Below are 15,875 nucleotides of genomic sequence, written 5' to 3'. Positions count from 1 at the left end.
TGATTAATTACCTGGTTTATTAATTAAGCCTTATGTTATGGACTGGCATTTTCTGTTTCCATACATATATTGCTAATGTGGTTGTGTATTTTTCTTTTTATGCGCTTGTATGTTGTGCCAAAATTTTAATAAAGGCATTTTTTATTGAGCATTGTGTTCCCGGAACTTTTTCATTATAAACATAAATAATTTTATTTTGTATGGATACAGACATATTTTAAGAATTTTAATTTTATTGGTTTTCCCTGCGGGATTTTTTTTATAAATCCTGGAGTTTATTTGGTTCCATAACACAGTACTAGGAGTACTTCATTTAATGGCGCTTTAAGAGGAGACGTTCAGAAAGGCACATGTTGGCGGAGTGTTGGAAAGGAGTATTCCATCTGGCCTGGAGGTTGACTGACTCCCTGACCCAGAGGACACGGCACGGAGGCAGGCACCTGTTTGTGCAACAGACTGTGAGTAAAGCTTTGGAACTACATGCCCTGGTGTCCTCCACTCATTCCTGGGAGAACCTGCCCAGCACTGACACATCCCTTGCGCCAGACACTACACCATCTACGTGTCACTTCTACTCTGCCCTGGGACTACAGCCCTGCCTGTGGAGGGCTATAACATCATTGCTGCACCACACCATCAGTCCCAGAGGATCTGTCTGCAGCGTCGGCTTACATATCTATTGCCGAACACCACAGGTGGTGTCACGAACTATTCATTTAATCCACTACATTCCACCATTCAATTCCCCTTTTTACATTGGGCGCCCAGGGGCAAGGACCGGGTCACCGCTGCTGTGACACCTTCCCCGCTGAGTTGCTGACCCGGTACCGAGCATCCCACAGCCCTGGGAGGGCGACCCAAATACGTTTTTTCTAATATCTAATCTGTATCTTCTTTCAGTTTAATTTGTTTCTCGTGTTTCCATGTGCAAACAGTGTGATATCCCATCAGATATTTGTAGACAGCTATTAAGTTTCCTCTTAGCCTTCTTTTTTGAAGGCTAAACATTCTCAGATCCTTTAACCGTTCTTTGAAGGGCATACTTGGCAGTTGTTACCATTCTGGTAGCTCTTCTCTGAACTGGCTCCAGTTTTTCAATGTCTTTTTTAAAATGTGCCCAGATGAGGCCTGACCAAAGAGGAGTAGAGGAGGATAATTACTTCACATGATCTAGATCCTATGCTTCTCTTAATACTGTACATCCTAGAACTGTGTTTTCCTTTTTTGCTGCTACATCAGACCGTTGACTCATGTGCAGTCTGTGACCTATTAGCACACCTTCGTGCTGTGAATCATCTCTCAGCCTCAGTTCTGCTACATTGCTGTTCCAGGAATGCTACGGTGCATTACAACTCTGCTACTCTGCTAAAACTCAGTAATGACCATTTTACATTGTTGTACTCTCTTTGCTTTATCATATTTCCAACTCTGCTATATCGTGATAACAACTGTGCCATATTATTATATCAACTGATAAGAATTTGCTGATCCAGCTCTGCTAAAACGGTTATTGTTTCAACTCTACTACAGATCAGCGCGACATCTGTTCTACAGTCATGGCCAAAAGTTTAGAGAATGACACAAATATTAATTTTTACAAAGTCTACTGCTTCATTTTTTCTAATGGCAATTTGCATATACTGCAGAATGTTATAAAGAGTGATCAGCTTAACAGCAATTACTTGCAAAGTCAATATTTGCCTAGAAAATTAACTTTATCCCCCAAAACACATTTCAACATCATTGCAGCCCTGCCTTAAAAGGACCAGCTAACATCGTTTCAGTGATTGCTCCATTAACACAGGTGTGGGTGTTGATGAGGATAGGGCTGGAGATCAATCTGTCATGATTAAGTAAGAATAACAACACTGGACACTTTAAAAGGAGGCTGGTGCTTGGCATCATTGTTTCTCTTCTGTTAACCATGGTTATCTCTAAAGGAACACGTGCAGTCATCATTGCACTGCACAAAAATAGCCTAACAGGGAAGAGTATCGCAGCTAGAAAGATTGCACCTCAGTCAACAATCTATCGCATCATCAACAACTTCAAGGAGAGAGGTTCCCTTGATGCCAAAAAGGCTCCAGGGCGCCCAAGAAAGACCAGCAAGCGCCAGGACCGTCTCTTAAAAGTGTTTCAGCTGCGGGAACGGGCTACCAGCAGTGCAGAGCTTGCTCAGCAATGGCAGCAGGCAGGTGTGAGTGCATCTGCACGCACTGTGAGGCGGAGACTCTTGGAGCAAGGCCTGGTCTCAAGGAGGGCAGCAAAGAAGCCACTTCTCTCCAGAAAAAACATCATGGACAGACAGATATTCTGCAAGAGGTACAGGGAGTGGACTGCTGAGGACTGGGGTAAAGTCATTTTCTCTGATGAATCCCCTTTTCGATTGTTTGGAACATCTGGAAAACGGCTTATTCGGAGAAGACCAGGTGAGCGCTTCCACCAGTCTTGTCTCATGCCAACTGTCAAGCATCCTGAAACCATTCATGTGTGGGGTGGCTTCTCAGCCAAAGGAATGGGCTCTCTCTCACTCTTGCCTAAAAACACAGCCATGAATAAAGAATGGTACCAGAATGTCCTCCAAGAGCAACTTCTCCCAACCGTCCAAGAGCAGTTTGGCGATCAACAATGCCTTTTTCAACATGATGGAGCACCTTGCCATAAAGCAAAGGTGATAACTAAATGGCTCAGGGAACAAAACATAGAGATTTTGGGACCATGGCCTGGAAACTCCCCAGATCTTAATCCCATTGAGAACTTGTGGTCAATCATCAAGCGACGGGTGGACAAACAAAAACCTTCAAATTCAGACAAAATAAAAGCATTGATTTTGCAAGAATGGACTGCTATCAGTCAGGATTTGATCCAGAAGTTGATTGCGAGCATGCCAGGGAGAATTGCTGAGGTCCTGAAGAAGAAGGGTCAACACTGCAAATATTGACTTGCTGCATTAACTCATTCTAACTGTCAATATAACCTTTTGTTACTCATAATATGATTGCAATTATATTTCTGTATGTGATAAAAACATCTGACAAACACATAAAAACCAGAGGGCAGCAGATCATGTGAAAATATAATATTTGTGTCATTCTCTAAACTTTTGGCCATGACTGTACAGCCCACTGCTCCATCCTGCTGCCTCCTGCATGTGATGTTCTAGAACTGCTCTCCTGGATCTGGGGCTTAGAAGATCCACTTCACCAGTGAGACATAACAGCTGATGTTTCCTTTCTGGGATCATTTTTGCAATAATTTCTTCAGACTTCTCATTATTCTTTCTTAAAATTCATGACACAACCTGTGCCCAAACACGTCTGTCTACATATTTTTTTTTTCATTGCACCAATCCTGTGTTACACCATTTCCACACCAAACCAGATATATTGTGTTTTGCTGGAACAAGAAAATACAGATGTTGACCAGCAGAAAATTTGTGCTTCTGTGAATGATCCAGTGTGTACAGTGAGGAAAAAAAGTTTTAGCCAGCCAACAATTGTGCACGTTCTTCCACTTAAAAAGATGAGAGAGGCCTGTAATTGACATCATAGGGAGACTACAACTATGAGAGTCAAAATGAGAAAACAAATCCAGTAAATCACTTTGTCTGATTTGGCAAAATTTATTTTGCAAATTATGGTGGAAAATAAATACTTGGTCACCTAAAAACTTGCAAGATTTCTGTCTCTCACTGACCTGTAACGTCTTCTTTAAGAGGCTCCTCTGTCCTCCACTCATTACCTGTAGTAATGACACCTGTTTGAACTTGTTATCAGCATAAAAGACACCAGTCTACAACCTCAAACAGTCACACTCCAGACTCCACTATGGTGAAGACCAAAGAGCTGTCGAAGTACACCAGAAGCAAAACTGTAGCCCTGCATCAGGCTGGGAAAACTGAATCTGCAATAGGCAAGCAACTTGGTGTGATGAAATCACTGTGGTAGAAATAATTAGAAAGTGGAAGACATACAAGACCACTGATAATCTCCCTCGATCTGGGGCTTCACACAAGATCTCACCCGTGGGGTCAAAATGATCACAAGAACGGTGAGCAAAAATCCCAGAATCTGCATCGAGCTGGGACCACCGTAACAAAGGCTACCATCAGTAACACACTACGCCGCCAAGGACTCAGATCCTGCAGTGCCAGACTTGTCCCCCCGCTTAAGCCTGTACATGTCCGGGCCAGTCTGAAGTTTGATAGAGAGCATTTACAGTATATTATCCAGAAGAGTATTGGGAGAATGTGATATTGTCTGATGAAACCAAAGTAGAACTGTTTGGTAGAAACAAAATTTGTCGTGTTTGTAGGAGACAGAATGCTGAGTTGCATTCAAAGAATACCGTACCTACTGTGAAGCATGGGGGTGACAACATTATGCTTTGGGGCTGTTTCTCTGCAAAGGGACCAGGACAACTGATCCGTGTACATGAAAGAACGAATGGGGCCATGTATCATGAGATTTTGAGTGCAAACCTCCTTCCATCAGCAAGGGCATTGAAGATGAAACGTGGATGGGGTCTTTCAGCTTGATAATGATCCGAAGCACACCGCCAAGACAACGAAGGAGTGTCTTCGTATGATATGAAGGTCCTGGAGTGGCCTAGCCAGTCTCCAGATCTCAACCCCATAGAAAACCTTTGGAGGGATTTGAAAGTCCGTGTTGCCCAGTGATAGGCCCAAAACATTACTCCTCTAGAGGAGATTTGCATGGAGGAATGGGCTAACATACCACCAACAGCGTGTGCCAATGTTGTGAAGACTTACAGAAATGTTTGACCTCTGTCAATGCCAACAAAGGCTAGATAACAAAATATTGAGATGAACTTTTGTTAATGACCAAATATTTATTTTCCACCATAATTTGCAAAATAAATCTTGCCAAATCAGACAAGGTGATTCTCTGGATTTGTTTTCTCATTGTGACTCTCATAGTTGTGGTCTACCTATGATGTCAATTACAGGCCTCTCTCATCTTTTTAAATGGGAGAACTTGCACAATTGGTGACTGACTAAATACTTTTTTCCCCACTGTACATCGGCCTCCGCTATCTCAATACTTCATGTTGGACACATATACACATCACAATAGTTTGCAGAGAAACAAACGACTGACCGGAAGGATAACATCAGTTTTTTACACTCCTCTGGTAAAATGGAAAGCAGCGCAAAACTATAATACCGTTCTGATAACTAAGGCCAAATAACCGTACAAACCACAGCAGGGGAATGGATCTTAGCTAAAAATCACATTAAAAAAATTACACAGACATTGAACTCGGTAGATTTTTTCCCATATACTTACGAGCAGTTAGGTCCATATTTGGATAGCAACACAAGGTTTGTTATTTTAGATGTTTACTAAAACATAATCAAGATACAGTTTTATGATCAATATATGGGCTTAAACTGCAGACCCTCAGCTTTAATTTGAGGGTATTCACAGCCTAAGTGGAGTAAGGGTTTAGGGATTAAAGCTCTTTAATATACAACTGCCTCTTTTTAAAGGGGCTGAAAGTAGTGGGACAATTATCTCAAAAGCTCCTTAAGGGATTGCATGGGCTATTCCCTCATTAACCTATCATCAATTAAGCAGGTAAGAGGTCTGGGGCTGATTCCAGGTGTGGCATTTACGTATGAAAGCTGTTGCTGTGAACTCACAACATGAAGTCAATGGAGCTCTTAATGGAAGGAAAACAAACCATCATTAGGCTGAAAAAAATGAAGAAATACATCGAAGAGATAGCAGAAATGTTAGGAGTGGCCAAATCAACAGTTTGGTACATTCCGCAAAAAAAAAGAGCGCACTAGTTAGCTTGAGAAATCAAGAAGCGACATTTAGTTTTATACATTGAGAAAGACACTCGTCTGACACAGAAATGTATTGGTATTAATAAAATCCTTTCTGTAATCCCTAAGCTCTTCATTTCTGCATCACAACCTGCCTAAACGTGCCAGCTTCCATTTTTGCCTTGATTGGGATATTGACTATTACAGGCTTTTGACGCACAGTGGCAGTTAAGAGGTTAAACTGAGGCAATTAAAGCTAGCTTTCATTGCATCAGTTACTGTCAGGTATGTAATACAGCCAGCACCCACACTGTACAGAGTAAGAAACGCTCCTAAGACCATTATATTGATAACTTATGATGACCCCTATCCTTCACTAAAGGATTAAATCCAGTTCCTTCAGTACACTCATCACATCCCATTTTGTCTGCTATTATTTTAGTTTATATTGTGGGTCAAATCATTTGTGGGATATGGGTCGCCCCTCGTCCCAGGGCTGCGAGGTACTCGGTACCGGGCCGGTATCAGGGGGACGTGTCACAGCAGCTGTGACCCGGTCCGTGGCCCTGGGCGCCCAATGAATTGGCGGGAGATGTAGTTATATTACAGTTTATAGGAATAGTTCGTGACGCCACCCGTGGTGCTCGGCAAGTGTGGTGCTAGGCCGACGCTGCGGGCAGATCCACTATCCACTGGGACTGATGGTGTGTGCAGCATAGATGGTAAAGCTCCCCACAGGCGGAGCTGTAGTCCCAGGGCAGTGTAGATGCAGTAAAGGTGGGGAGGTGTAGATGGTGTAGGTACAGGTACTCAGGTGTAACGGTGCGGAATAACAGGATGACACCAGGGTGTGCGGTTCCAATGCTTTACTCACTGTTTGCAGTTCACACACATGCCTGCCTCCGTACTGTGTTCTCCAGGTCAGGGCTCCAGCCAACCTCCAGGCAAGATTGGATTCTCCTTTCCACACTCCGCCAGCATGTACCTTCCTGAACGACTCCTCCAATGCGCTTTTAGGTGCGAAGCACCCCAGTACTTAGTTACCCTGGAATGCCTCTCTCTAGGTGTTCCTAGTCTTTACTTGTATGACAGACAGCTGTAGCCTGCTTCGGGGACTCCACTATCGCATCCCGGCTCACTATCCAAGTGCTGTTGTGTCCCAAGTCTATGATGGGAGCAAGGCATTAGCGGCTCACTACTCCACTGGTGTCTGTTGCTGGACATAAAGATCCGATCAACCTCGGGGACTTGGCCCCGGCCTTTGCGCTCTGGACTGGAAGGGTTATCTATCTTTCTTCAACCAGCTTCCCACCGTCCTTCTATTCTCCTTCGTTCCGATCTGTTCTCTCTCTCTTATGGATGGTTAGGTTATCAATCTTATCAGTCTCTTTCTCTGTCTTTCTTGTGCCAGCAGCCCAGATCACTGGGACCTGCTGCAGCACGTCCTTCAGACATCCATCTTCTCTCCTCTCTCACTAACCAACTCCCTAACTCTCACTCTTCCCACTCTTTTGTATCATCTCGCTCCACCTGCCTCCCAGCACATCTCGTGTTACGAAGCAGGGTTCCACGAGGGGTGCTCTGCTACCCCCAGCCTGAAGCTGTTAGGTGTCCCCACTGAACTATCCTGTGTGTGGAATGCAGATGTGGAGTGTAGTCAGGAGTTCCCACCATACCTGGATGGTGGGGCACTACACCTTAGGAGAAGGTGCAGTACCTCTGTGACGACTGAAGCCTCAGGGACGCCACATACCCCCCCGTTAAACACAGCACGTCCGCGGGCTGCAAGACAACAAGATTAGCAGTGCAAGAACACACAAAAATTTTTAAATGCTGGTTAAAAATACTTATATAATCTTCCTAATGTGGGAGGCACATTTCTTAAACGTTACAAACAGGCTAACTTCCTATCCTAGTATCAAAAGTTTACTTAAGTGCAATTCTTAATTCAAAGTGCTATACTCAACACATTTTCTTTATTACATTCTCTATCAATTATTCTCTTTTTTTCTTTCTCTCTCTATTGGACGCAAGACACTGACCTTCTACACTTGGCCTGTCACCTGTCACTTTATTCAAGTTTTTCATTCTATTCTAATTCTCTGTATCAAACATTCTATAAAAGACATTTACTTTTCATAAGACACAACATTATCAAATACTTTTTCATAAAACATTCAAAATTCTTGTAAGGTGCTGAACACTGCTCCCAGCCGGGATCTCTTGCAGTGCCCCTTGAGGTAGACATCATTCTTCGAAAAGTGTCCATTCATAAACATCATCTTCGCAAAGTGTCTATATGTAAACATTATCTTCGCAAAGGGTTCCATATGTAAAACCAAGAGTGAGCACCAAAGGGGTGCAAACTATGTACAGATAAAGTTTTGGACCAATCAGCGTCTATGATCTCCACAGTTCCATTTCAAAAACAACACTGCCAATCACAAACTGGGCAACATGATGAACAAAAATAGCAAAGGCACAACTGGTGCAAATGACCCTCCTGGGTAACGAGATTGTAAGTTTTTCCTGTTTCTTATTTACTGGTGATCCCCTCCTGGGGTTCTGGTACTATCACCATATTCGAGATAATCATTGGCCATTTTTAGGTAGTCCTCTTCCCACTGTGTCAGGCCAGAGATCTTCTTAGGCTGCCGGGTTGGAGTCGACTTTGGAGTAACTGGAATCCTGGTAGCAGGTACCTGAGTAACTTGGGTAATGACTGTGGGTGGAGGAGCATTGACTGGTTTCGATGACAGGTACCTCTCGATGAACTCTGCAGGGATACATCATACATTAAGGGCGTACCATCCCCTGAGCCCATCATGGCAGGTAAAGGTGACATACTCCCCAGGCTGCAGGTTTCTTTTAGGGTGTCCTTTGGGCAAGTAGGATTCAATGTCCCTCCGGTTGAAGAATAAGTCACTTATCCTCTTGGGGTCTGCAATAAATCCGAACCCCCGTTCTTGATTAACATTAAGGACCTGTCCCCATCCTGCGGCATCCTGGGAACTGTAATGCCCAGCACGGGCCCTCTCTTTCCTGCTCAGATCCGAGCCCAGTACAGCCAGTCTCCTCTGTTCCCTCTCCCGGTACTCAGCTGCCAGCTGTTTAATGGTGGCTCGGTGATAGGCCTCATTCTGCTCCTCCTCCTCACGGGACCTGCTTTTGCCTACTGGGGCCTACGTGTTGTGAGTTCATTTTCCCCTTCACCATTGAGGTCTGATGAACTCCCTCTTCTGGTGAAGGAAGGTAGTGAGGCTGATTACCAAGCACCTGGGCAGGATGATGATTACTGGGTGACGGGAATTACTGACTGGATATAAGGCAGCCGATGCCCTTCTGCCTTGCTGGTGATCTCTCTGAGGGATTCTAGGAGACCAGTCTGATTCCTGCTCCTCAAAAGCTAAGTTTTCTGCTCTACTTTTTGCATTTGTGTTTTGGTTTTGTTTTGCATTGTTTTCCTTGATTTCTGCCCTTCCCTGCTGGGGTGAGCTGAATTCCTGTCTTCAGAAAACACCTGAGTACTGATATAGTCTTTTTGAAGCCTAGAGTCTTCAGGGTTTTTTTCCCTATCAGCTGTTGGCTCTTGTTTTGATAGGGTTTTGGCGGATTACAGACAGCAGCTTTTCTATCCTGTCCTATCTAGTTATCTTGGGCCCCATCATTTGCTCAGCCTATCTTTCTATCTGTGTGTTTTTTCATCTTGCTTCACCGTCATTATATGTTGGGGGCTGCCTATTGCTTTGGGGTCTGCTCTGGGGCAGTTTAGATTTCCCTTTCTGTCTTTAGGCTATGTAGTTCTCCGGCTGTGATCAAGGGGTCTAGGGCACCGTAGGAACCCCCCACGGCTACTGCTAGTTGTTGTTGATAGGTTCAGGGGTCTGCAATCCGATAGCTGCCAACTTCTCTGGTTTTCTGGACTTAGCTAGTATTTTTGTTTTTGCCTCCTACGGTGACTCATTCATAACACCTACGGTACTGCCGTTGGGGGTTCCGGTGTCTCCCCCGGGGACTGGCTTCCCGGTCCCAGACCAGGTCTAGCACAACCTGGCCAGCTGCTGCAACCGTGGGGCAACCCCGGGTCTTCTCGTGTGAAGGGGCGTCGGACATACCTGAGGCCTCCCGGCGGTGCGGCCTCTGCTCCGGTGCAGGTGATGAAGAAGCAGGTGAGGGCTCTGGATCCGCAGGGGTTTCTGCGGGGACCAGCACAGCCGTGTCAGGTCCAGGCGGGAGCTCCGCTTCCACTCCCGGGTCCTCCTGTAACTTCTCCAGGCAGGTGGTGCTCAGCCGCACGATCAGGGTAGATGTGTAGGTCAGCGCCGTCCGGGGCAGTCCGGTGTAGCAGCGGGTACCGGTGAACTGGGTACCGCAGGTGCAAGCCCTGCAGGTGCACGGTGCCGTCTCAGCCTCTCCAGCGCTTCTCTTCTCAGTTGCAGACGGGTGGTCAGTTCCGTAATCTCGTCCTGTAATTGCTGGCAAATCATGCCAGGTTCAGGGTTGGAGCTGTCAACCATGGTGCCGGGGGTTTGCACTTCCCCGCGCTCCGCAGGCCTCCTTCCCTTGCTTCCCAAAATGGCGTTCTGGCGTTCTTCCTCTTGCTCCGCCCTCCTTCTTGCCACTGGCTTCCTCTGCCCCTCCTTCCGGGGGCGGCATCTTCTTCCAGCGCCTCCATACCAAGCCAATATACGAACCCCTCGGGGGTGGGCCATGCATCTGTCATATAGTAATTCAGGCAGGGAAGGCCCAATACTCTTCGCGGTCTTTTCTTAGGACCTCCCATCTCTTCACTCTCTTCTTCTCCGTGCCAGCGGCCATTTTTGAAGATTCATGTCACAGTCTATTAAATTTGGTCTTTTGCACATCTTCAAAAGTTGTAAATCCAAGGCACACAGAACCCGATGGCATCGGGTCTCGTCATCCTGTTCATGACGCCAAAATTTGGGTCGCCCCTCGTCCCAGGGCTGCGAGGTACTCGGTACCGGGCCAGTATCAGGGGGACGTGTCACAGCAGCGGTGACCTGGTCCGTGTCCCTGGGCGCCCAATGAATTGGTGGGAGATGTAGTTATATTACAGTTTATAGAAATAGTTTGTGACGCCACCTGTGGTGCTCGGCAAGTGTGGTGCTAGGCCGACGCTGCGGGCAGATCCACTGCGACTGATGGTGTGTGCAGTATAGATGGTAAAGCTCCCCACAGGCGGAGCTGTAGTCCCAGGGCAGTGTAGATGCAGTAATGGTGGGGAGGCGTAGATGGTGTAGGTACAGGTACTCAGGTGTAACGGTGCGGAATAACTGGAGGACACCAGGGTGTGCGGTTCCAAAGCTTTACTCACTGTTTGCAGATCACACACACGCCTGCCTCCGTACTGTGTTCTCCAGGTCAGGGCTCCAGCCAAACTCCAGGCAAGATAGGATTCTCCTTTCCACACTCCGCCAACATGTACCTTCCTGAACGACTCCTCCAATGCGCCTTTAGGTGCGAAGCACCCCAGTACTTAGTTACCCTGGAATGCCTCTCTCTAAGTGTTCCTAGTCTTTACTTGTATGACAGACAGCTGTAGCCTGCTTCGGGGACTCCACTATCGCATCCCGGCTCACTATCCAAGTGCTGTTGTGTCCCAAGTCTATGATGGGAGCAAGGCATTAGCGGCTCACTACTCCACTGGTGTCTGTTGCTGGACATAAAGATCCGAAAAAGTTTCCTGTCTTATGAGGAAAGGTTGCAGGATTTGGGAATGTTTAGTTTGCAAAAGAGAAGACTGAGAGGAGACTTAATAGCTGTCTACAAATATCTAAAGGGCTGTCACATTGTAGAAGGATCAACTTTATTCTCATTTGCACAAGGAAAGACTAGAAGCAATGGGATGAAACTGAATGGGAGGAGACACAGATTAGATATTAGAAAAAACTTTTTGACAGTTAGAGTGATCAATGAGTGGAACAGGCTGCCACGAGAAGTGGTGAGTTCTCCTTCAATGGAAGTCTTCAAACAGAGGCTGGACAGACATCTGACTGGGATGATTTAGCGAATCCTGCTTTGAGCAGGGGGTTGGACCAGATGGCCCAGGAGGTCCCTTCCAACTCTACGATTCTATGATTCTATGATCAACCTCGGGGACTTGGCCCCGGCCTTTGCGCTCTGGACTGGAAGGGTTATCTATCTTTCTTCAACCAGCTTCCCACCGTCCTTCTATTCTCCTTCGTTCCGATCTGTTCTCTCTCTCTTATGGATGGTTAGGTTATCAATCTTATCAGTCTCTTTCTCTGTCTTTCTCGTGCCAGCAGCCCAGATCACTGGGACCTGCTGCAGCACGTCCTTCAGACATCCATCTTCTCTCCTCTCTCACTAACCAACTCCCTAACTCTCACTCTTCCCACTCTTTTGTATCATCTCGCTCCACCCGCCTCCCAGCACATCTTGTGTTACGAAGCAGAGTTCCACAAGGGGTGCTCTGCTACCCCCAGCCTGAAGCTGTTAGGTGTCCCCACTGAACTATCCTGTGTGTGGAATGCAGATGTGGAGTGTAGTCAGGAGTTCCCACCTTACCTGGATGGTGGGGTACTACACCTTAGGAGAAGGTGCAGTACCTCTGTGGCGACTGAAGCCTCAGGGGCGCCACAGATATGCAAACCATTCTTTTTTAACAGAATGTGGAATTTGCTGCAGACTATGAATTTTCTATCTCCATATAATAAAGACTCAAGAATCGGCCTCCACTACATGTAAAATGACAAGAGCAGGATGGATAGGATGATCCTACTAGACTATTTTACCTGACGGCCCCTTCATTGCCGTAATACGCCTCTTTGTCGCTTAGAGAACATTTCGTATTTGCCTCGGTGTTTTGTGGATCACCAATACACAGTTTGCAGAGATTGGAACCAATGGGGGATCCTGGAGCGCAGCTCTGACTGAAGTAGGAACCTATTGAGGACATAAATATATCAACATGTTCATTTATTTTCTCAGCAGTATTATCAGTACCAACCAGCCATAAATTACAGACAGTCCTTAAAAACACGGAACTTTTGGCTACAAATCAGAGTAAAATATTGATAAGTCCATGATTTTTAATCACCATTGGAAAAACTTGTACTTCCAATAATATTTGTGTGGGAATATAATCAGCGTTATCGGGGCTAAGAGCAAGTTTTCCCGCTTAGAATTCACAATACTAATCGTCGTGCATTACAGAATTTGAAATAGATTTTGTAATAAATTTTGTAGCTGTTTTCACTCTGCATTACACCCAGTCCTAAGCATTAATTATCGAAAATTATTATGAATATCTTGGTGTCTAAATTATCCATAAATAAACAGGAGTTACCTGTTTTACGATATCTCATAATGTCATATATACCAGACATTTCAGAAGTCTTGATCAGTGGGGGTTTAGGGCCATCTGTGGATCCATTGTATGGATTTACCCAAGTAAAATTAGAATCGAAATGGCATAGTGCTCAGCTGAGAGCTTCTACCTTTCATTTTATCAACTGGTGGAAATCTAATTAGTCTCATCATCACAGATCAACTCCTGATATGTTAATGTGATATGTCAACAATTGTTTGAAGTAGAAGATACCTACCACCTACTCAAGTGATGATGCTTTGGTCGCCTATGTCTGTCTTTTTTCACTCTCCAAGATTTCACTGCCACCGTTAAAAGGCGTATCTGTGGTCACCAAGGGGTTAATATTTTTTCTATAGTGTATATCTGGCTGAGTTATACTAGCTGTGCTTCTTACTGTGAACCTCTTAAAGGGAATCTGTCACCACATTTTTCGAGTATCAGCTGCCGGCACTGCCATCAGGGGCTTATCTACAGCATTCTGTAAGGTAGATAGATAAGCTCCCGGTGTAACCTGAAAGATGAAAAAAATGAGTTAGACTATGCTCACCCAGGGGCGGTCCTGGTCCGGTTTTGGTCCGATGGGTGTCACGGTCCGGTCCGGCGCCTTCCTTCTTCTAAAGATGACGTCCTCTTCTTTCCTTCAGTCCGGCGCCTGCGCACTGCAGTATTCTGCTCTGCACTCAACAAGGCAGAGCAGTGCGCCTGTGCAGGAGCCACGACAGGCAGCAAAGAAGACGTCACAGTAAGGCTGTGTGCACACGCTGCGGATTATGTGCGGATTCATCCGCGCGGATTTTGTAAAATCTGCAGGTGAAACCGCAGGTCAAAAGACCTGCGGTTTTACCTGCGGATTGCTCTGCGGTTTTTCATCTCCTCAATGGAGGAGATGGCAAACCGCAGGGGAATCCGCAGAAAGAATTGACATGTCAATTCTTTCTGCGGATTGAAAACCGCAGATAATCCGCGCGGAAAAATCCGCACCGTCTGCACTGCGGTTTTTGATTCCCATAGGGAATCATGGTACTGTACACCGCAGCAAAAACTGCTGCTGGTCCGCAGAATGCTGTAGATAAGCCCTGATGGTGGTGACGACAGCTGATAGGCGAAAAATAGGTGACAGATTCCCTTTAAGTGCCTCTGTCAGTCTCTCGCAGTGGCAGGAGTGGTGCCAATTGCGTTGTTGTGATGTATTGGGCACCCTAACCAGACTTTTAATTTACCTACATACTGGAATAGATCGCAGGTTCAAGTCCACTAGGGGGACTAAAAATAAACAGAAAAAAAGGTTTTAAAAATCTAAAATCAGAAAATTCAAATTAATAATCTTTTCCCAACCCCTATACTGCTTCATCGAGAAACAAATAAAACTGTTGTGGGATTCAGATAACAAAGACACAAACCTCTTTTTCATACTGTTTTTTTTTCATCACTTAGAATAAAACTTTACAAGTTTGGTATCACCATAATTATACTGACTTGAAAAATCATGCTGACAGGTCTAAGCCATCTATACCGCATATTGAACCCTGTAAAAAAAACAATCGCAGAATGGCCTTTTTTTCCTATTTCTAAACAATTGGAATTTTTTCTTCATTTTCCAGAAAACTGTATTGCAAAATGAACGGTGGCATGCAAAACTCCAACTACAGTAAGTAACTACATTATGCAACAATACCTCAAGAGGCAAAAAATAAGCTTATGGTTCTCGGAAGAGGGATGCAAAAACGGAAACTTTCTCAGTCACGAAGGAGTGAAAAGGAATGTGTCATCATAATATGACCTGTTGTTACATCAGGTTTTTATGTTAAATGTACTTTTTCTCAATGTTTATTTTTAATAATATGATCTGTATTTTAAAAAAAAAAAATTAGAAATTGTGCAGTTTTCATACTGCCTACTGGGACTATTCTGAACTCATACTTTCTGTTTGTTTAGGAAATGTACATGTACATTAGCAGCAATAGCCTAAAGGGCCCATCACACTAAGCGATATCGCTAGCAATATCGCTATAACATCACTGGTTTTGTGACGCAGCAGCGATATCGCTATGTGTGATACTTACCTCCGACCGGCTCCCCCGCTGATTATCGCTGATCGCACGAGAACAGCCTGAGCCGTTTCTCGTCGTCAGCTTCCTGTGGGGCTTCCTGCTGTGGCGACGAGCGACGCGGGCAGGAGGACGTCTTCATCGCCTCGTCTGACAGGTGAGTAGCGACCGCCGACCGCTGCTATGTCGCTAGTGAGATCTGCCTGTGTGGCAGCTCACTAGCGACCACTTAGCGATGCACCAGCGATCCTGACCGGGTCATATCGTTTGTCGGGATCGCTGGTGCATCGCTAAGTGTGACAGTACCTTAACTCAGACTCTATCTTTTGTTTCAAAACATCTAATGAGTGTGTGCAAAGGTCATTCTAAAGGGAGTTACATCACCTATTGTTAGATTCTGAGTTATCAGATCTCCATGGAAGTGTTTTCTGTCATTGTAATCTTGCCTCTGATGATAAGGAGATCTCTGAAAAGTCTTCTGTGAACAACATAAGTTATGACTCTGTGGGAGGAGCGGCCCCCCCTGTCGGATGCCCGGGCCGGAAGCAAGGGGGCCATTATCCAGGTTCCGGTGGAAACTGTCCCCGGGGGACAATGTTCAGCGACGCACCCTTGTGACAGACAGGAGAGCTAGGGGAGGGACCAGTATAAAGGGGCGGGGAATTCCCCAGACGATGAG

At 45.5% G+C, this 15,875-nt stretch overlaps 1 protein-coding gene across 1 annotated transcript in view; it reads right to left on the bottom strand.

Moving 5' to 3' along the window:
* LOC141091152 (saxiphilin-like) overlaps positions 1-15,875 on the bottom strand; it is a 149,583-nt gene that overhangs the window by 30,674 nt on the left and 103,034 nt on the right. Inside the window, exon 16 of the mRNA XM_073576550.1 lies at positions 12,571-12,721. Within this exon, the coding sequence (XP_073432651.1) occupies positions 12,571-12,721 (151 nt within the window). The remainder of the gene's footprint in view (positions 1-12,570; positions 12,722-15,875) is intronic.

The sequence above is a fragment of the Dendrobates tinctorius genome, unplaced genomic scaffold (assembly GCF_039654945.1).
Source record: "Dendrobates tinctorius isolate UK_male_01 unplaced genomic scaffold, ASM3965494v1 ptg000049l, whole genome shotgun sequence".
Classification (NCBI taxonomy): Eukaryota; Metazoa; Chordata; class Amphibia; order Anura; family Dendrobatidae; genus Dendrobates; species Dendrobates tinctorius.
The sequence above is the reverse complement of the archived record's forward strand: the minus strand, read 5'-3'. Positions and strand labels throughout refer to the sequence as shown.